Here is a 21,406-nt window from a genome sequence, read left to right on the forward strand (position 1 = left end):
AACTAGTGACTTCTAGCAGATTCTTTATCTTCATTCTAGAATGAAGTGCAATATTCTGGACTGTCAGAACAGAAACAAGATTTTGCTGAAAAAGAACCAGTCCTGCCCAGTTAGCTCTGCATATTCTATTCAAAAGTGGACTTGTGTTCAGACTTGATGTGGTTCACGCTCCTGTCTCAACAGCAGTGCAGTGACACAACTGAAGGTACCTATGAGCATGGCCTGAGGCAGCTGCTGCAGCCAAGGTGGCCCTTACCAAACAGAGAGCGTAGCAGCAGTGGTGAGAGCCATGATGCAGGAACCTGTGCAATGCAGGGTGGAAATGGGTGTATTCAATACTATAGGAGGAAGGAGGCGACGACCACAAGCTGAAAATACTGACAATGTTCGTTTCTCACAGGCCACAGTTACAATCTCACTGGGAAAAAAAAAATAACAAATAAGAAACATTTGCGTGTTGACAAATGCAAGTAGCATAAAAACAGGCTGAATTCTTAAGCTATCATACAACTCAGGTAAATTCCTTAAAAAATAACTATTGCAGCTTTAAGAGAAAATTTTTGATACCAAGGATACAAAGAGAAGTCATAAACTAAACAGACCAAGGGACATAGCTGGAATATCAGTAAAGCTTTTGGTTATACAAAAGCTCTCCCTCAAGGTTGTACTTGTATTTAGCTTTAAAATCTACTGCTTCTTTTTCAGACCTAGACAGGGCTCAGAAATACACTTTCAGTTGAAACTCTGAAGTTGGAACTAGGCAAAATTGAGAAAAACTAAGAGGAAAAAATAGCAAGAGACTCAGGAAAATACTTAGACATAACCAAATATGCCACTTCAAATTTCTCATTCTTTAGTAGTTAGCACTTGAAAACCTGTCACTTAGCATTTAGTCAACTTAAATGAAGAAATGTAAAGGAGATATGTAAAAATACAGAAAAATAGTTATTAACTGGCTAATGTGAATTGTGATGTTATAAGACTGCATAGAGTTAGTTCTTGAAGCAAAACCTAAGACTAAGAGTGGTGCACACTTTTACCCATAAATATTTATTATGAAAAGTAACTATAAACTGTACTTTTGTACACCTAAAAATGTCTTCTGGCCTTCAGGACCTCCTTCCTCCAAAAGATGCTCTCTTACCAGCTTCCTGCTGCAGTGAGGATTCGACTGGTGAGGACTGTCTCCCATTCCTTTCCCTCTCGATTACACTTTAACCTGCTCAGCTTTGAGCCCCCCACTGTGGTCATTTCATTCTCCACTTCAAGGTACATTGATGGATCTGAACTTATCTGAAATACAAAAATTAAAATAATTTTTGGAAGAGGAAAAAAACTACTCAAAAAAGTAGCAACTACTATTAGAACCAAAACAACGCTGTCTTTAAGAACAGATTTAAGTATGGCATTCTGTTTAATGTGGGTTCAAAATATACCATGGCACTTCAAAAGAAGCAGACCTCTGGAAATCAGCCTTGCCTAAAACACAAATAATTTCTTTGCATTTGAAGCACAAACACAAGGAAAGGCTGTGCTAGTCTGTCTCTGCTTCCTAATTATGGGCACCAGATCAAGTCTGTATGTGCCCAGTCTCCCCACAGTCTTGCAATTGGAACCAGACTACCACAGCATGAACACACCTAAAAAATTGTTTCATAAATACCTAAAACATTACTATTTGCCAGCCTGTTCAGACGCAGAGCACCTCCAGAGAGCTCTCAGAAAAGCCCTGGTTTTATTCCTCAGTGGTGTACTCCCAACACCACTGCAGCAGCCACTCCCCCCAGAGACTCTTATCTCCACCACACACTTCGGCTAACCAGGGGGAGGGACTGATGAAGCAGAAGTACTCACTCCTTTTTGGAGTTTAGCTGGCTCAGAAGTGTCCTATTTTCAGCTGATTTGCCATTATCTTTGCTCATAAAGACATATTCTTAGAAGCTAAAGCATTGCCATCTTGCTTGCTTGAACAAATACATGCATTCAAACATTAACTCAAAGGATGTGAAAACCTTAGGATATTTAAAAGAAAGCAGTATTTTTTTTTGTTGTTTTTGAAGTTTTTTCCTTATAGTCCACTTACTTGCAAAGTAAACGATTTCTGTGGGATTGGGGTTGGCAGTTTAAGTGCTAATGCTGGTGCAGAGATGCAAGCAGCATCCTTCTCAGAGGCCAGTGTAGCTGGGGACTGGAAAAAAATTGCAGAAATAGTTACATTTTTTTATTTAAAAAAGTGAAAATCAAATATATTCTACCAAATAGACCAATTTGAAAATGAATTTTCTTAAAATTCCAAATAATGCCAATTGCAAATATTAGTCTTGTTCCAATTAGTTGTATGAATACAAGTTTTTTAATATAGCTTCTAAGAATCAAAGAAAAACAAAAAAAAACTTGAAGTGGTCTCTTTTTTTTTTTTTTTGAAAATGCCCCTATTTTCAGCTGCAACTAACTCATGAAAATTCTGGTGTATTACATTGAAAATTGAAGCTCTATTTACTGAAAACACAGGTATCTATATGACTGAAAATGATGGAAACTCAAATGCAACTACTTTAGGGTTCTGAGGAAATTTATAGCCATTTAAATCACCATATCTAAGTCACTTTCTTGTTCTTGGACCACTCTCCATCACACACCACCAAAAACTGTTGGCATTTCATTTTATTCTATACAGTCTTTGGCAGGCTAGCGTTACTTAGCCTGCTGGGACCTTTAGGAAGTTGCTACATATCTATATAAAAGATAAACACATTTGCCACACCATGGGCACCTGCTTTTTCTAAGCTTAAATTTTAAAACCGGTAAATTTAAAGGCATGGAAGAGGGATGGCTAAAAATTCTGAGGGACTATACTCCTTGTGTTTCCCTGAGTTGATGGAACAAGTCAACACAGGACTGACTTTATTAAATGAACTTTGAAAGCCACAATGAATTTTATATATTTCACCTGAACAGTTAAAGTTACTGGTACAAGTCTGGAGTCTTTCCGAGGCCTTCCTTTTTTCTTCTTTTCTACTGTTTCTCCCTCAAGTTCCAGTTTCCGTTTGGGTACGCTGAGTGGTTTAACAGCTGGAATCTTCTCTTCACTGTCACTGCTGCTCTCCAGAATATCCTTGGGCTTATTGTCTTTAATTAAATTCTGATCCTTCAGTCTGTAAAAAAAAAGTCTGTAAAAAAAAAGCTGATTCCAAAAGTTGCCATATATCATACACATTGCCTTCCTGCAGATAAGATGGTAAGATTTCTTAGCCCTCTTTGAGGGTATTTCAAAGCACATAAAGGCAGGAGGAGGAAGCTGAAGAAGTATGACAAACCCTTTCCAGAAGTACAGTGTACAATATAGATGTAAACCAATCAGACATATTCTCCCCCTTAAAAAAAATTAATCAAACCAGCAGTTAGCCATGGGATAAAGCTGGAAATAGCAACTTTATTTTAGTATTCAGGTCCAATTACCATCAGTTCTTTCCCTGAGCTGATACAAATAATTCAGCACTCTAAGAAGAGTAGTTCATCTTTTCCCCTTCAGTGGACATTAGACTTTCTGCTTATTCGTGTCTGTTGTCTGCCCCCAGAAGTTTGTTCTGGTCAGTTCTGACTACTGCAAAATGTGTATCTGCAAACCACACACATGATTTCGTTGCTCCAGCTTCCATTCCAGGAAACATAACTATGGAATCACAGAATGGTTGGAGTTGGGAGAGACCTTAAAGACCATCTGATTCCAATCCCATGCCAGGAGCCTTCTTTTCCCCAGGCTGTACAGCCCCAGCTCTCTCAGCCTGTCTTCCCAGCAGAGGTGCTCCAGCCCTCTCATTACCTTTGTGGCCTCCTTTGGACTTGCTCCAACAGGTCCATGTCTCTATATAACTAAATCTAATATAACCAATACAAAGTACAATCCCTGTGAACTCTCTTGTTAACCATTATGCCCTAAAATATGTAATTTAATCACACTCTTCCCTTGCCTCCAATACCTGGTTATTAACTCACACTGTTTTGCCACTTATTCCTTAACTACTTGGCTTCAGAGAAAATACCTTGCATAATCCAAACCCTTTTTGTCTGGCATCTGAATTATGCCAAACAATACACTTTAATCCATATTTCAATGATACATTAGAAGCAATTATGAGAGTAATTTAATAAATCTTGCTTCTGCATCACATGGTTAAGCTCTTTATCATAAATATTGATGCATAAAAACAGGTTTTGCTGATAATAATTGGGGAACTAAATACTTTTTTCTCAAGATTGTTTTTTTTAATAATTTGTTTTGGTGAAACAGGAATATTTATGCCATAACACTATGTCACAAAATGTTTTCTTTTTTTTTTTTTAATCACATGGATCCAGAGCCAAAACCCTTTAACATCAGAGAATCTTCTTTGCATGCCTTCAAGGCATAAAGCTGAAATGCTGAAATATAACTGCAGCTATGATGATGGAGAGGCTATCTGCTGACATGTATGGCAATTCATCTTGAAGTAAATCTCTCTTGTACAGAGATGCAGACTGGCTATTTTTGGCTGGTTTTGTCTTCTAAGGTGTCCAGCTGCACTAAGTGACACTGGCATGTGCACACACAGCCTCTTACAACAATAGTTTTAACCTGGAATATCTTGGAGAATCTATGTGATACCAAAATGCCAGGGACAAATGTACAAAGGGTAACAGCAGCACAGAATTTATCTATTTGTAGCTGCCCCCTTCCTTCTAATAGTGGAAGAAACCCAAGACAACTTCTAAAGTGTCAGCAGTGTGACATCTAGACCACAGAGAATTAGTGCTTCAGCTCTACATTACCTGCCTCCCTCCCCAGGCTGTGTCTTACCTGTCCACAACAGCCTGATTTGTGTTTGATACAACAGCAGTCCCTGAGGTGGCTTTGGATCGTTCTGTGAATCGAGAATCAAATGCTTTCATAGGCTCAATCTTGGATGGAGTTGTCAACACAGAGGAAGATGATGCAGAAGGAGCAGCTGAGGCAGAGGTAGCATTTACACTGTCAAGAAAAGAGACAGCAAAATAAGGACTGAAAAATTTAGTACTGGTAAGCTGTATTGCAACTAGCATTCATGATGGTGGCTAGAAAACCTTTCACTCAAATATATAATCAATTATAATATTCTTTTTCCACTCTTTCATGCATCAGTGTTTTACAAGCTTTGCTTACTCTCAAAAGCTGTCTATGGTACACCTCAGAGCTTCATGTGGCCACATATCTGGATTAGAAGATCCTAATTCATTTAGTGTGTATTTTAAATTCAGGAAGGAAATTATACTTTCAGCTGGTACACACTTTTTAACATGATCACAGGGGTTCCTGCTTTTACCCCTTGTTCAGGTTACAATATTATATTTCACTGTTTATCAATCAAACAATTTACGATGAAACAATTAATGCCAGGTTTAGGTTTTGTTGCTGAAAAATCCAACCTGATTATTAGACCTTTCCAAGCATAACTCTAGGGCAAAGGAATGTGTTTTCCCCACACTAAAGCATTCCAGGGATCTATTATTTCAATAGCTGTTTACTTTAGAGATTTTTCAATTTGTTCAGAGAATTAATTCAGAGAATGAATGGCTCTAAAATAACTGATGCTTATACTAAAAAGCTGCTAGAAGTACAATTTACAAAGAAAAGGATACTGAATAGTTTCATCTGTCAATTATTTCTCATAGTCCATCCACTCATTTTTTCATCTGTGGCAAATTTCAACCAAATTTGATGGAGAAGTAGAGGTTTCAATGACACTATGCTGCTACAAATGCTATAAAAACACACTGAGAAGTCAGTTCAGTGCTACGACTGAGGGAAAAACAAGTAAAATTCAGTTGTTCTGTAATTAATTTGAAAGACACACTGGCCCATCAGCACATGGGCAGTGACAAGTCAATGTCACTGTGCTCTGATGGGGTTGTTATACAGGAAAGAAGGATTACCATGTCTGAAGAGAGGACACAGGTCAGAATTTGATGTAAAATAGGTTTCATTATTTACACAGCTGAAACACCTTCTACTATTTACTAATAGCAACCCACCGACCCATAAGCAAGTAATTTTGTTAAAGCATTAGCAATCAGCTGTGTGCTTCATTGCACTGAAGTTCACTGCCAGAACTATGCATATGGATTTATTCATTCCCAATTTATCAATATTTAAAGTAACCAAACACTAATAAAATCTCCATGTTTTCAGGAAGGTTAGATTATTGGGGTTTTTCAGCAAGGAAACCACTTTAATAATTTCTTCATTATAAAACTATAAAAAAGATTCAAAAACTAAACAGACTTATGTGAGTGAAAAACAAAACAGCAAATACTGACCCATCTTTATTGGCTGCATCATCTGTTGGTTTTATACTGGCTGCTGTTGGCTCTACAGAAGGCTTTGAAGTATTAAGGGAATTTGCTGCATTAGAATCTAGTGACATGAGCTGCTGGTTACTTTGAGAAGACATCATTGAGCCAGACAGAGTTCCAGATATTGGGATGCTATTGAAAAATGCTGTAGAAAAATCCCTAAACAAAAAGACAAGTAACAAATACATTTCTCAAAACCACTTTAAAGATAATTCAAAAATAGTAATTTTAGTTAAAATATTTATTCTATTCTTCCTTCTTCCACATGTGACTACTCATATACAACCTAAATAAATCCCCAGTACCTTTTCAGAGTAATTTCTCATGTCCAAATGATATTAAAGCTGGTACTAATATAGATATAAATCAACAATACATTATAGCATTGAGCATCTATAACAGTAAATAATAAGAATTAACCTGATCTATTAGAAGTGAGATCTTATGGCCGAAGAACATTGGTTGAAACTGTATTTCATAAAAATACACACTTATTTCCAGTAAGTGATTTACGATGCCCTAAGACAGAATGGCAAGCTTGGAACAGGGAAAAAAAAAAAAAAAAAAAAAAAAAAAAGATAAGAAGGTAAAGAAGGATTTTATAGATTACTTCCAAACATACCCAGTGTCCAGTTGAGCTATGCAGAGAGGTGTGATCCTTCTCCTACCATCTGCTGTTCTTGTTTCAACTTGTTTTTTTAAGAGATTCTGTTGGGAAACACATTTTATCTTCATTTCTGATAAATGGGAAATGCTATTTTAAATTTTTTTCCAAAGTGACAAAAACAGATACATTAGAAGAGGTGCCTCAATTAAAAATCTGGTAGCAAAGACATTCCTATAAACACAAATTTCCAATTTTCAATGTATCCATCTGTAGAAAAGGCATTTGTGGAGAATGTAATCTGCTCTCCCCTTTAGAATCAAGTCTAAATCATTATACGTATCAAATTTTTAATTATAAGTTGTATTCTATGTTTAGGACAATTAAATAATGCTTTCAACCTCTGTAATTGAGAAACTGAAACACAGTTCAACAGCTTCTCTGTCATTAGTTACTCTTGATCTCCTTTCTGCACAGCAAGGATTTTGTACCCATCACAGAAATATCCACAAGCCTGCTTCCACACAGCCTTATTTCTGCTTAAAAGATTTAACTTTACAACAAGTCCCAGTAAATGACCCGTTAGTTGATCCGCCAGGCCGTACACAGGCTGAAAGGCCATTCAACACAAATGAGGGCACAGAAATTGGCTCTTTCCTAAGAGTTTGGTATTTAGTGACTCAGTATTTGACAGTGCCCAAGAGCACCTACCTTTCTGATGTCCTCCAGACTCTCCCCATTAACCATGCTTGCCACTTTGGGAGCTGTGGCATTGCCAGAGCATTCCCGAATTGAGGCATTCTTCTGATCCCCCTGCTGCTGCTGTCTCTGCTGGTACTTCAGCATCTCTGGATTCTCAATAATGGTGGTGGACAACTGAGCTTCAGTCATGATAGCCAGGCTTTTGCCATAGGTGGACTGGTGAATGTTGCTCTGGGGACATAAAAGATGTGAGTGACCATAACATCACTGATTATAATACATGGGAATCACATAAATCTAATGGAACCCATAAAATGCCCTCTGTAGCATTTATACACCAAATTTCTTTCTTTGTGTTTTCAACGAACACTAAATTAATATTTAAAATAAATGAAATGCAAAGCTCTAGTTGCTAATAGCAATGGGAGGAAAAACAGCCAAGAGCAATCAGTTTAAAAAGACTTGCACATAAGCAAGTGAAAGAGTAATTTTATAGTGCTTTGAAGCACTCACTTCTTGTTTCCTTGGCCAAATAATTACTTCAGATGTATAATGATGTGTAAGCAAATGGCTGTTTTCCAAATGCTTTTTTTCCAGAACAGAAACTAATACCACACATTCAATTCTTGACTACTCCTTTTTAATGATTTGTAAAGCAGACAAGAGCAACACATTTTCTATAATATGAAAATCAGTTACTACATACTTCTATAAACAGGCCAGTATTTTAATTGAATCAATACATCCCTGAAATATGATCAACGGTTCTCTGAGTCCTTACTGTACCTTTTCCTCCTCGCTGAGTGGATCCCCAAGTTCATCCTGGGAAAAGTCCAAAAATGCCACTGATCCATCCATGGAACACACCAGGATACCAAGTCCATTAAGGGTCCTGAAGGGAGATAAAGGTCCAACTTTGTTTTTTATCTCTTTCATTCATGCACAGATGATGGACTGTTCAATAAAATCTGATGGATTGTTCAATAAAAAATGCAGCTGAAGATTTATTATCAGAGCAATAACTCATGGAACAAAGAAGTGGGACAGTGAGATGACAGGATGACAGGCAGCAGAGTCCCTGTGCCAATGCTCCTTTGCAGACCACACAAGGATGGTGGCACTGGGACAAGACACCTGCCCATGGCATGAGCAGCACCATGAAAACTTTCCTGAAGGGGTAAACCCGAGTAGTGTTCACAATGAACAATGAGGGGAAATTATAAATGCATTTTCTTCAATAGATGAGCAAAATTTTTGTGCTAATGGAAGTGGGTGAAGAAATGGGCCCTCAGCTGACAAGCAGGCTAAAAATCTTGGCACTCGGCAAGAACACAGGTTTGACTTTTTTCCTGTTCAATTATTTGGGTTTTTAAGCAAACTGCACATGTGGGGATACATAGTAACCCTCTTCTGGAGGTCAGGTTTTCTTAGCAAAAAGAGAGAGGAGAAATTATCTATCTTAACAGAATTATAATCTTGCATATGTAACCTATTATTGCACATTTGAAAAACTACTTGAATTTTGACTTCTACCCCAGACACTTTTAAGTACAGAGCTCACAGAGATGGTGACACAGTGGCTTACAGACTAATTGTTACACAGAAGGGAAGAGAAAAGGAAAGCTGGCCCAACTCTGAAGTCCTAACCAAGTTATTAAAAATCCATTACAAGTACCACTGCCATGGGCATTTGGAAACCCCTATTTTTGTGGCAGCTGGTGCCCTGACAGCATCACATCCAGAGAAATCAGCCTCAGCACCATGAAACAAGGTACATCAACAGTACACCAAGTTAGAAAACAGTAACATCATGTTGGAAGTTTTCTGTTTGCTTAGCAGAGAAAATTACTGAGCTCCTATTGACCTCTGGATCAAACAATTGTTTTGTGAAAACATAATCACCCACAGATATTATGTTGATGGATCCAAGTCTAAAATTCTAAAACAGAAATTATATAGATATAACAATATAATAGTACCACGCTTCTCAGAATTTACTCAGTCTGTTTTCAGAATGGAGCACATTACTGGGAACACTCCATATTACTGACATTTTACCCATCCATTTCAATTTGTAAACAGGATATAAAATACCAAGCTGCCTGATGATCCTTTGTCTCTCAAATCCCCCACAAAACCATTTCCTCAGAAACTGCAAAATGTTAACCAGCTATTACTCCCAATAACTTCATGCCATGAAAAATGTGCAAATTGCAGATGGAGAAATAAAAAACACTACAGGAAAACTAAACTATTCAAAGCTATTGCACTCTAACAATAGCAGCACTTCTCATTAAATATTCCACTTTCTGGCTTTCTAGCCTTAATCTGTTAATAAAAGAAAAATGTTTTGGTTTTGAAAGCTTTTTATTGTGACTCACTGAGCTTCATGGCAAAATCCACATGGCACATAGAGACCAAGAAGTTACACAGTTTTAAGCTTTAAAATCCACAGCATAAACCCACCAAGAGGTTGTTGTAATTATTAAGGGAGAATTTCAGAAGTGAGGAAGTGATAGAATTAACACAACCTATGTCAGAGAATCACAACAAGTAGAAACTCAATCCACAGCTATTTTACTGTGTCTTGTTCTAAATACATTACTATTTGTTCAGCTAATAATCTCAAATGACCATTTGCTAGTTGCTCTTATTACTACCAAAGATGCTGCAGCAGAAACAAAACCTTCAGTAACCAATTACTTGTGTCCCAACAACCAAAATCTGTACTGTTTTAAGGCATTTCCAGCTAATAAGTACACCTAAAGTTGATAACGGTTTGGCTTCTATAACAAACAGCAGAAATCAACTTACCAGGAGATGTCCATGATTGACTTGTCAAACAGCTCATGTATGACAACTAAAGGTCGCTTCAGACACGTGAGCTTAAGAAAACAAGAGAGAACATTCAGAAATTCTACACTACCACAGATAGCACCACATTAATACTCTCCCAGAGCCTCACAATATGCACCAAACAAGGTCTGGCCAGGTAACAGCTGCATGCCTGGTGGTGTAGCTGAAGCACCAAGTCACCTGTTCCACTGTTGGGACAGAAAACCCCTGGAGAAGAACAGCTGACATTCAATTCTCCTTTCTAAAACACAGACTGAATTTTTTAATCAACCTTGCCTTTACACCACAGTCATAAAACACTCTCTGCCACTCCAAAAGCAAATCCACAGATGCAAAAGACAGCTTCTATTCTAAGCTGTCCTGAGATAAGGATGCTGCAAACTGCCAGCACAAGACGACAGAAAACAGATTAGGTTTCCATGTCCTCACTCAGACTACTTGTCTGAGAAAGTGAAACCTATCAAGAGCAAAGGGAATTTGACTCACAATTACTCTTAAAGAGGATTCCTCTGCACTTAAGAACCAGCTTAATAATAAAGAACTGAATATGAAAACTCCAATAACATGCTCTAAATTAGACATTCTAATCTCTTTAATGTCAAACCAATGGACTTAATATCTCTAAGTGTATAGTACAGCTGAAATGAAGTAGAGGTTGATATGGCCAAGGAAATTTTATGCTCACAGGTTCACAAATGCACTGTCATCTTCAGTAGTTGTTTATGCTTCCATAGGTCTGTGCTCTATATATGTTTATTAAGCTACTCAAAACAAAGACAACCTATAACTGCATCTCTGTACTACCTTCTGTAACCTCAACATCCACTCCAAATGAAATCTCCATAATATAAATAGAAAGTAAAATATACTGAGTGATACTTTGACATGGGTATGCACTGGTAGCCATTACCAGAAACAGATTTAGTTATGCATCCAGAGATTGATGGATAAATATCACACTGGAAGCTATAAATAGTAGATTGCAGTTAGCAATTGGTGTGTTTGGCACAAGTTCTCATCACAAAGCTTTACAAATCAGTTAAATTGATTCCCTGTATTTTCCAGTTGCATTTTAAAATGTGAAAATAGCTACTCTTCTCTTAGCCAGAATACAAATTTTAGTGTAGATTTTAAAGTAAAACCCAAACTAGATTTCAAAAATTTGAAAGAATATTTAAAAAGCTAATTCACTTTCACATCCCTTTCCTTTACAAAAACAGAAGACAAATAAAAGGAAGAAAATAAGGTTGCATTGATTAACTGAGGTAAATGTTTTATCCACTAAGAGATGCTCCCCCTTAGCAGGGCACACTCTGCCACTGGCTTCTAACTGCTCATGCCTTTAGAGAAATGAACTAACACCAATCCACCTTCTCACCACCCAGCTAAACCTTTAACAACAAGACAAAAAAAAACCCTAAACATGAAGCTAAATATAAGACCTAATGCTGAACATGTGACCTCTGTCTAAACCCCCAAGTTATCCAATGACCACGTTAGTTCAAAGGCAACAAAGAAGCCACTTACCCAGACAGAAAGAGATCGATCTTTGCTACCGACAGCACAACAGCAGTAGGGACAACTTGACTTGGTGGAGCTCCCATTCTTTTGTTTCTTTTTGAAGATTTTTGGATTGAATTTCTGAACAAATGAGATTCCCAAATTTTATCACAGCAATTACATTTCAGCAGAAGATCTGCTTTCTAAGTAAATTTTCCACTTAAGAGTGAAAGAACATTTCATAGAAGTAAAGTGCTGAACCAGACTCTATAAGAGCACTGACAAAAGCTGCAGAGGCTTTCTTAAGGGGTTTTCTGAATGCCTTCACAGGAAAGACAAACAGTATTAATTTTACTAGGGATCAGAAACCCACTAGAAACCTAAATCATTTTAATCAAGTCACTGAACAGCCAACAAAGCTGATGTTTGACATTCCTAACATGCTCCTGTATTCCCCTTTGTCTCGTTCATTTACATCCAGTTCTCTTATCACAACAGCCACCTGATTGCTTCCAACATGTGAAGCTGGCATTTTTAAATCACCATCATGCATTTGCTTTAATAATGTTGACACCCATCTTCACCTGTTGTCCCATTTACACATAAAAGTATCAAAAAGCAACAGGTTTTAACTTCAGGGATAAATTACTATCACTCACTCACCACTACTGTAACTGCCTTCCGGTGCCCTACAAAATCCATGTTGGTTTTCCATCCATCCCTCTCAATGATCTGAGCAGTGGGTCCAGAATTATTCATAGCATGAGCAGAAACAAGATAGTGACCATCAGGCGACCAGCTAAGGCGCAACACATGAGTTGTCCCTCCACACTGACCAAAAAAAAACATACCAGAGCTTTAAAAGTGTTCGGCAAACAAAGGGGTTGTAAGACAAATGCTTTAAATTTCAGATTTAGGGACTATGATTACAAAGTATCCTGAGAATATAAAAGAATAACCTCACACACAGTTCTCAGCATTTGGCCATGTTTACACAGGTGATGTAGTGTAACTTAAGAAACCCTATCAAAAAGAGGGGAGGAAAGGAACTCAGAGGACTTTTCTAAAGGAAAGACAAATGTTACATCTTTTTGGATACTGTTTCCTCAGTATTTATCACAGTCGTAGTTAGTAACAGTGCTGCAACACAACAACCACTACTGATGAGACTTCAGCCGGCCACATCAGCTCCCACCTGAGCTGAAGCAGACAAGGTCTATTACAAAGAGCAACTGCACTAATCACAATACCCTCAGATCAATGCAGAACACTCCACTCACCAAGTACCAGCTTCTGTCCCCAGGAACTTGATCTCTTCCTCAAAGTCATCACCTAACAGCCCTAAGATGCCAGACCAAAGACCCCTCCTAAGTACTTATTTCTGATAGTGGCCAATAGAAGATGCATAGGGAAGAATGTCAGACTATTGTGATCAGTGTGCAAACACTTCCCCAGAATAACCACTGCATTTTCAGAAGTTTACTTAATTGTTTATATAACTCATGTAAACTTTTGATATCCACAATAACAAATGACAATAAGAGTCTCTAGTGAATCATATTTTTATGATAAAGTAATCCTTTTTTTATCCCTCTTTTGTAGCTGCTATCTGAGAGCTTTATTTGATGCAGCACTGTTTAATTCATGTTTGTGCAGAATCAGAGTTATTCTTCCGGTTTTCATTCATTCTAAGGGAATTCACTTTGAGCAGTCACACATTCTGAAGTACCTCATCAAAGGGTTTTGTGATGCTGGTTTCCAGCTGCCAGTCCATGGTCCGCCACACCTTTAAACTTCGATCATCAGCCTGAGAGGCAATGTATTTTCCAACAGGATCCCAGGTCAGCCCTTTCACCAAGCCAGAATGCCCCTTCAAAGTGGCAAGAATTTCTGTGCACACAAAAAGTGAGAATAGAGAGTAGTTACCACTATGTCCTTCAGGGCAGAATGCTGAGAAAATGTACATCTTTTTGGAACAGCATATTAAGTATAACCTCCTTTAGTATAGAAACAACATATCAACTAAATTGGAACCTGTACTTGAGAAAAAAGTATATAAAAGAAGTGGTAAGGAGAATTCCGGCTGGAATAAGAGGTGCAAAACTTTTTAGAAGACAGGTCAGAGCAGCAGAGTCCCAGCACTTCAGAGTAGAACCCTGAAGCTGTGGAAAGCAGCACCTGAACTGGAATTTCAGTTAAACATTCACCCTTTCCTCCACACCCAAAGATTATCACAACTAATCCAGTTTTGTGCAGCAAGTGTGAACCGAGTCAAAGTTGTGACTCAACAGACACACAAGGCTGGCAGACCTGGTAACCTACTTTCAGTCACACTCTCGCTTATCAGCCTGTGGGAGGAGAGGCTGAGAGGGTGCACAGTCAGCTTCAAAGTCTAAAAACTCTGGTATCAGTATTGGATGCCAGCTTAAAATAAATGGCATGTAAACAAATACATGCAATCATGACTTTTGTGCAAAATCAGCAGCACAACCTGAATGCAGCTGCTGTATGCAGCAGTGTGGAATCCCCTGCTCATTGCCATCCAAACCTGGAAGAGGGACTGACCTGCCAGACTGCAGATGTGTCACCCCAGAAGACAGACAACCCAATCCTTCCTCGAGATTTGAAGAGTCAGTGAAATACACCCAAGGAGGGAAGACTTAGTCACAAAGCTTTACATGCTGGCACATCTTTAGAGCTCTCACCTGGGAATTTGACAGCATTCCAGATGACAACAGTGTTATCAACACTACAGGATGCCAGCCAGGCATCATGCGGAGACCACGCTACATCCATCACATCTGTTTGGGAAAAGGAAGTTTCCATTCAAGAGATTGATGATAATCAGAAAATCAGAAAGTCTTTTTACAAAGAACTTGTGTTCTCTGTAGCAATATTTTGCTATCACTGAGACATGATTACCACCTCACTAAAGTGAAAGGTAAGAAAGCAACACTCTTTGGGAGTGAATCTCCCCAACTTCCAATGTTCAACAGAGGTCAAGGAAAAAAAAAGCCAAAAAGCCAAAAGGGAAAGAATGCGATGTTTAGTGATTATAGGAAGTACTAATGTCTGCAAAAAGAACTTTGTCTTGTTTTGAATGAAAAAGTAACAGAAGCTATTACAATGCACTCACTTTGCTCCAATACATGTGGAGTAACGAAAGTGATTTCCATCTTGATTTTAATCACAACTCATGTCAGCAGATACAAAATGCATTTAAAATTTATTTATTCAAGTTTTGCATTGCTCTTTATAGATATTTTTGTTCTTAAAAAACATTTATATTCTTTGGTTTGCAAAACCATAGTTTTCTACCAATCAGATTATTCGCTGCTAGTGTGAACATTTAATTAAAGACACAGTTTAGCTTCCTTTATTCAGATTCACTTTTAAGCTAGAAAATAATAAAATGTAAGTTTCTGAGCTGTTAATTTTTCTCCTACATACCATACTTGCCAGAATTTACTTGTATGAAAATTGCATTTCATTTTAAAATATATATTTTTCATTTTCATTGTTGCTCTTAAAATTAATTACTGACTTGCCACAAAATATATATATTTCAAACAAGAAAACATGATGCTGAAAAACAATTTTTTTCTGAATACATGCAAATTATGTTCATTCAACACCTTGAAACTTACCCCCTGAATGGCTTCTGAGAATCGACACACACCTCCACTGTTCAACATTAGTAAGTTTGCTACTAGAACCAAACACAGTGCTAGGTCCAATGTACCTAATTAAAATAGAAACAGTTGTAAGAAGAACCACCACAAGCTCTTCATTTTTTTAAAAGAAAATCAGCTGCACAGTATACTTGTATTTTATAGTCAGTTATTCCTAAGATACAGATGGGGGGGGGAGCATTTTTGTAGAAAGAGTAATTCCAATTATTAAAAAATTAGCTTAAATAAAATGTAGAATTTCTATAGATAGCATAAAATGGTAACATTTAAGATGACTCTTCAAATCTCACCAGGAAGTTTTCTTCAAAGACAGAAGAAAATGTCTCAGCTCCTCCAGAGGAGAGAGACTGCCCAGGCAGACACCCTGCAGCCCAAAGGACAGCAGGCCACATCTCCAACACCACTGTGGTGTCCCAGCTTTCAGCTCCTTCCACACCAGGTGGAGCATTGAGCTTACCAAAGGGCAGCACAGGGAGGAAGCACTAAGATGTCACAGAGTAACCTCCTTGAAATGCAATACAGAGCTGAAGGAAGAATCATGCTTACGCAGCTCGCTTCCACACCATAATCAGCTTGTCGTCTCCCCCCGAAGCCAAGTACACTCCATTGTTTGACCATCGCACACAGTTCACACAAGCTGAAATGGAGAAAGGAAAGTTTGCAAGATGAAATTTGTGACTAAGTGGTTCTGGACTGCAGACAGGATTTATATTAAAAATAAGCAAAACTTGTCAGGAGACATATAGGATTTAAGGGGGCTTTTCCCACTCAAAGCAGTTATTCTGTCTGCTTTAGATAAATGAATTGGTACTTATCTTTCAGTAGCAGTTGAGGAATTTCTTACTTTAAAAACTCTATTCCTTATCTAAAAAAGCTTCACCAAAAGAGGCTTGAAGGAAGAAAGATGAATATTCCCCTAATGAAGGAAACTTATTCTGGTAAATAAAGTGGGATTAAGAGGGCAAAGAAGGAAAGGAATATTTTGAAGAAAAGAAGGGACAACTTGTCAAGTGACCCTACTAATTCCAAATGCAATGATGTATAATGTAATAAATTTAATAATTTATAACTATAACCAATATACTTCATATGACGTATCTTTTACATTTACTTCTGTCCTTTCCTTCAGAGCTCTACAGTTTCTCAGAATGTGCATTGTCAAATACTTTAATGGCCACAGCTGATAAAAGCTTATAGGGAGGAGATTTCCAAAGCTATCTGTAGTCCTCTGCATGTTTCCTCACATTTTAACAGCATTTTCTGCTGAATATCTTGAAAAGTATACAGCCAAAGTATGAGACCACTCTGCTGTGTTTTATTAATTCTTCACCATTGGACAGGCATTATTTTTGTAATTACAGACATGTAAGTCTTAAGCTTTGGCAAATTACCAATAGTCAGCAACAAAGAAACCCAACCAACCAACTTTGTTACCTAAGTGATTGTCCATCTGACAAAGCATCTTGGGGATATTTTCATTCTTTTCATCTTCCTCTTTCAGGACAGGAGCCATATTCCAGATCACAACTTTACCAGAATCCTGACCTGTAAGAGACCAAAAAGCTCCCTCTTCTAAATACATCCAAAAAAGCTTTTCAAATCAATCTCAGTTCCAGAACAGATGTGAAAATATAGGCATTACTGCAGTGGGGACTTTGGAGACATCTGAATACAGAAGTTGCTTTGATATAATTAGACCAATTCAGAAGTGCTTTATTTGTCTTGAAGCTATTAAAGATAAATTTATACAGCCTTGTACAAAAGTCATACTGTACATAACTTTTACCAACTATAAGGACAACTATTTGTAATAAAACTGTATTTTAAAATATTGGAAAATATACATATTCCAAATACTAAATTACAATTATTGTAGCCAACATAAAATTATTCACTATCGTGAACCAAATAATATTTTTGCATATATTTTTTAAGCTATTCTATTTATATAATTGGATTTTTCTGTTCCAATAGCTCTACTGTTTAGCAACTGAAAAAGCTCAACTGCACATCCAGTTCCTCTTCAAATTAAAAGGAAATTTGACCCACATGGTCACAACTCAATCACTGATAGCAGCTACTATCTCAATGACATCTAAGGGGATGAGGAGATGAGAACATGTAACCCTGCTTTCTGCAGGGGCAGCAGCACTTCCCAATACATTTTCATAGCTTACATAATTATCTGCTTCTTAGAGATAAAAGTGATGTCTTTTTAAAAGGGTCAAAGCAATTCAAGTGCTCTGAATGCACAATATTATTATTATTATTATTATTATTATTATTATTATTATTACTACTACTACTACTACTATTATCCAAAACTCTGCCTTTTACCAGTACACAGACTTACCTTGTCCTCCTGTTGCAAACTTGGTCCCATCTGGGTGAATGTCCACTGAAAATATTGGCTTTCCTGGAATTAGAGAACAAACAGCAACATACTGAATTGTTTTACATTCGAGGGAATGCAGTAACACCAGAACCACCATAACTCTTCTGATGGCAAGTGACTTTCTTGTTCTAAAGGCTCGAGTTGTAAGAATTACAGCTGACAACAAGAGCTGAGAGCAGCTTGCTGACAGAAATGGCAGCCTATTAAAAACCTGTATGGAAGTTATCATGCCACAAAAAACAGCAATAACCAGGGACACTTAATCCAGCAGGATATGCCAAATACCTCAAAGCAAAGTAATACCACAAAGCAAGTGCCAGCAAGGCAAAACAGTATTTGAGTATGGAATTTCTTCCAGGTTTCTACAGTTCATTAGCTGACAACCTGAAGCAAGTCTTCTTTTGGCTTCCGTTTTTGTTTTTTTAAAGGGTGCTGCATCTGTTGGTCACACAATTACCTGTCTCAAATTTCAATTCTCTTAACAAAACTCTTCTACCCAAAGACTACTTTTGATTTTATGCTTCCATACAGAAAAAGGACTAACCAACAATAGTATTACTCTGATATCCTTCAATGCTCTATATGCTACATCTTTCAGAAGAAAGCTAACGATTTTACTAGAATATAAACTCTGTAACAACGTAGCTGGGAACAGCTTTGGAAACCAGAAAGCTCTCACTTCCAACCTGTTCTGCTCCAACCACTGGCTCATATTCACTCTGTATATGTTCATAGTTGTTTTAACCTTTGCAGAGGAAAAGGAAGAGGGGAGCAGCAAGCTTCCTGCCTTTCAGTGATGCTCCACTAAGGATTATTTGAAAGAACGCGCATGCGATTTCCACATCCAAAGAATTTCTGGCAGCGCTTCCAACCCGTTCAAACTGGAATGCCTCTGCAAGCAAGATCACACATATGCCACTACAAAATAAGGCAATTTATCAAACAGCCAAAAGTACCAGTACCCACACACCACAATAACTTGATAAATTTCCCATGAGTGTCAATCTTGTGCTACATCTTCATGAGATGTTAAGACATAAAGGATAAAACCTGGAGATCTTATCCAATAGCAAATTTTATGCCCAACTGTAGCAACTGAAACCTTGATGCTAAACTCCTAATAAAATCCTCATCCAAATACCCACTATTTCTTATTTTTCAAGGGATACACATTTGGCTTCATTTTGACTTTTGTATCCTTTATGTTGACTTGTTTTAAGGATTGTTTTATTTGGATTTATATTGCAAGTCTGACACGTGACTTCCCTGAAAATTTTTACAGGCAGACAAGCAGACCTTAAGCACAGAAAGATGGCACTCAACTTACATTCCTTCCAAGTCCTTCAGACCACATAGCACACATGAGCTGAGACACACATGAGCTGTGGTTTCTCTTCAGCTTGTTGTGCCCGATTCTCGCTTTTACTCTATTAACTCAAATGCAACACTCAGGGCTAAGCTGAATATTTAGAGAAGCACAAACAAGAAACAAACATTTATTTTACCCTTTCCAAAATGTGGAAGGTTCCTTATATTAAACCAGTTCATCATTTGAGACAGTTGAGCCCACTGAAACTTACTGAAAAGGCCATTCTGGAGGCCTTAGATGTGAAAGAGGTGACATTTTCAATTTGCATCAAGGCTTGGGCAAGAAGAGCTCATATACTCTGGTATTTGCCATTAGATGTGTAGGGGAGAGTAGGCAGCCAGCTATCAAAGGCCTCTGAATTCTAATAACCTGGCTCATTTTGCCTCTGTGTCATTGGCACCAAGAGAAAACTTCCCCAGCAAATCAGAAAGAACAGCAACCTGGCCACTCCAGCATTACTATTCAGGCAAAGTAGATATGCTACACATTCCAAAAAATTGTCATTGCACTCATTGCTTTGCAAAAATTACTGACATGATACAATTTTCCTTTCTTTTACTGCATGCCTAAAACCACCACAGCCTCTCCAGTTTCTGCCTTAAGAGCACAACTCTACAAGAACAATAATATCAGTCCTCTCCCTTCTCCTGGGCAAAGATTTTTCACAGATCCACTGATGGGGTTGGAGAAACTCTGCAAATTACTTTGCTTAGAGAGCCAGAGGTAACTTAGCTACAAATTCTCCATAAAAGCTTAAAATTAGCCACACCAGGGAAAATGTCCACCAAGCCCAGTACTCTTGTCCTCAGAAACCAGCACTAGATAAATCCCTAAGGATCTGTACATGGTAAGCACACAATGCTTCTTCCTAACATAATCTTCCAACACCAAAGAAATTACAGTTCTGACTTCTTGAATCAGGGGCCCTTAATAGACTTTCTTCCATAAATTCAATCAGCCATTTCTCAGACCTACAATTCAGCAACCCCTACACAAAGAGATCCACTGCTCAGCCATGGCCTCTGTGAGGAACCTCCTACTCCATGGATCTGTACAATTAATTAACACAATTAATTATTGCACAGAAAGGCAGTGAACAGAAATCACTCGACTTTCTGCCACTCACAACTGTGTTCATGGTGTCCCCAGCCCAATGACCCCACTGCTTGCCCAAAGAGTCCTACTCTACTCATCTGCTCCTTGTACAAAGGGTGTCACACTTCTGCTCATTCTGGTCACTCCAAGCCACTTCCAGTTCTCCTCTATTTTATGACATGGAACTGGCATTGATGACCACGTGTTCAAACACAAATTATCCATATATTTACATAGCAGGATACCATTTTATTTTTATGGTTTTCCTAGCATAAATTTGGGGTTCAATCAAATAAGCACTGAGTAAATTTTCATAAATGGTTGTAATCCTAAAAATACAGACCTCAGTGAAAGCTGACAGGTCACAGGGCACTATTTTATATGTGAAGTTTGAAGAGGGTATGGACTTTGCACCCAGGAAAGGCGGCAGTAATAAATGAAGCCCTGGACAACAAAGTTTCCTACATGGCTCAACTGTGATCCAGGAAGGGATCTTATTCCTCAGGTAACTAATGATACACAATGATCTGCCCAGTACCCAATGTCCAATTACTAATCTTAAAAAAAAAAAAAAAAAAAAAAAGAAAAAAGCAAAGAACAGATGAAGTGGTCACATTGGCAGGGTGCCCTTTCCTCCAGGGTACCACTATCAAGAGAATGCCATCTACGGGGCTGGATAACTGTAACAGGTTAAAGCTATAAGACTCATTCACTATTTGTGGTATACAAATTGAGCACAGATACTGGGTTTTTCTTCACTTCCCTCAATTTCTCAAATAATGAAGAAGAAACTATTATTTGATAGCAATCGCCTTCTTCCCCAG

The 21,406-nt window shown here is 37.9% G+C and overlaps 1 protein-coding gene across 2 annotated transcripts in view; it reads right to left on the reverse strand.

Moving 5' to 3' along the window:
- Positions 1-21,406, reverse strand: part of HIRA (histone cell cycle regulator) — a 31,849-nt gene that overhangs the window by 6,742 nt on the left and 3,701 nt on the right. Inside the window, exons 2-19 of one of the 2 annotated variants that reach the window (XM_030286054.4) lie at positions 18,077-18,139; positions 17,158-17,268; positions 16,270-16,360; positions 15,679-15,773; positions 14,737-14,832; positions 13,761-13,921; positions 12,695-12,862; positions 12,059-12,172; positions 10,490-10,560; positions 8,462-8,567; positions 7,685-7,906; positions 6,992-7,077; positions 6,334-6,528; positions 4,838-5,008; positions 2,951-3,155; positions 2,084-2,188; positions 1,145-1,293; positions 257-418 (exon numbers count right to left, since the gene is read on the reverse strand). In XM_030286054.4, coding sequence (XP_030141914.4) covers positions 257-418; positions 1,145-1,293; positions 2,084-2,188; positions 2,951-3,155; positions 4,838-5,008; positions 6,334-6,528; positions 6,992-7,077; positions 7,685-7,906; positions 8,462-8,567; positions 10,490-10,560; positions 12,059-12,172; positions 12,695-12,862; positions 13,761-13,921; positions 14,737-14,832; positions 15,679-15,773; positions 16,270-16,360; positions 17,158-17,268; positions 18,077-18,139 — 2,371 coding nt within the window. Of the gene's footprint in view, positions 1-256; positions 419-1,144; positions 1,294-2,083; positions 2,189-2,950; positions 3,171-4,837; positions 5,009-6,333; positions 6,529-6,991; positions 7,078-7,684; positions 7,907-8,461; positions 8,568-10,489; positions 10,561-12,058; positions 12,173-12,694; positions 12,863-13,760; positions 13,922-14,736; positions 14,833-15,678; positions 15,774-16,269; positions 16,361-17,157; positions 17,269-18,076; positions 18,140-21,406 lie in introns of both variants that reach the window. The other variant, XM_030286053.4, reaches the window with a different exon arrangement.

This window comes from Taeniopygia guttata, chromosome 15 (assembly GCF_048771995.1).
Source record: "Taeniopygia guttata chromosome 15, bTaeGut7.mat, whole genome shotgun sequence".
NCBI lineage: Eukaryota > Metazoa > Chordata > Aves > Passeriformes > Estrildidae > Taeniopygia > Taeniopygia guttata.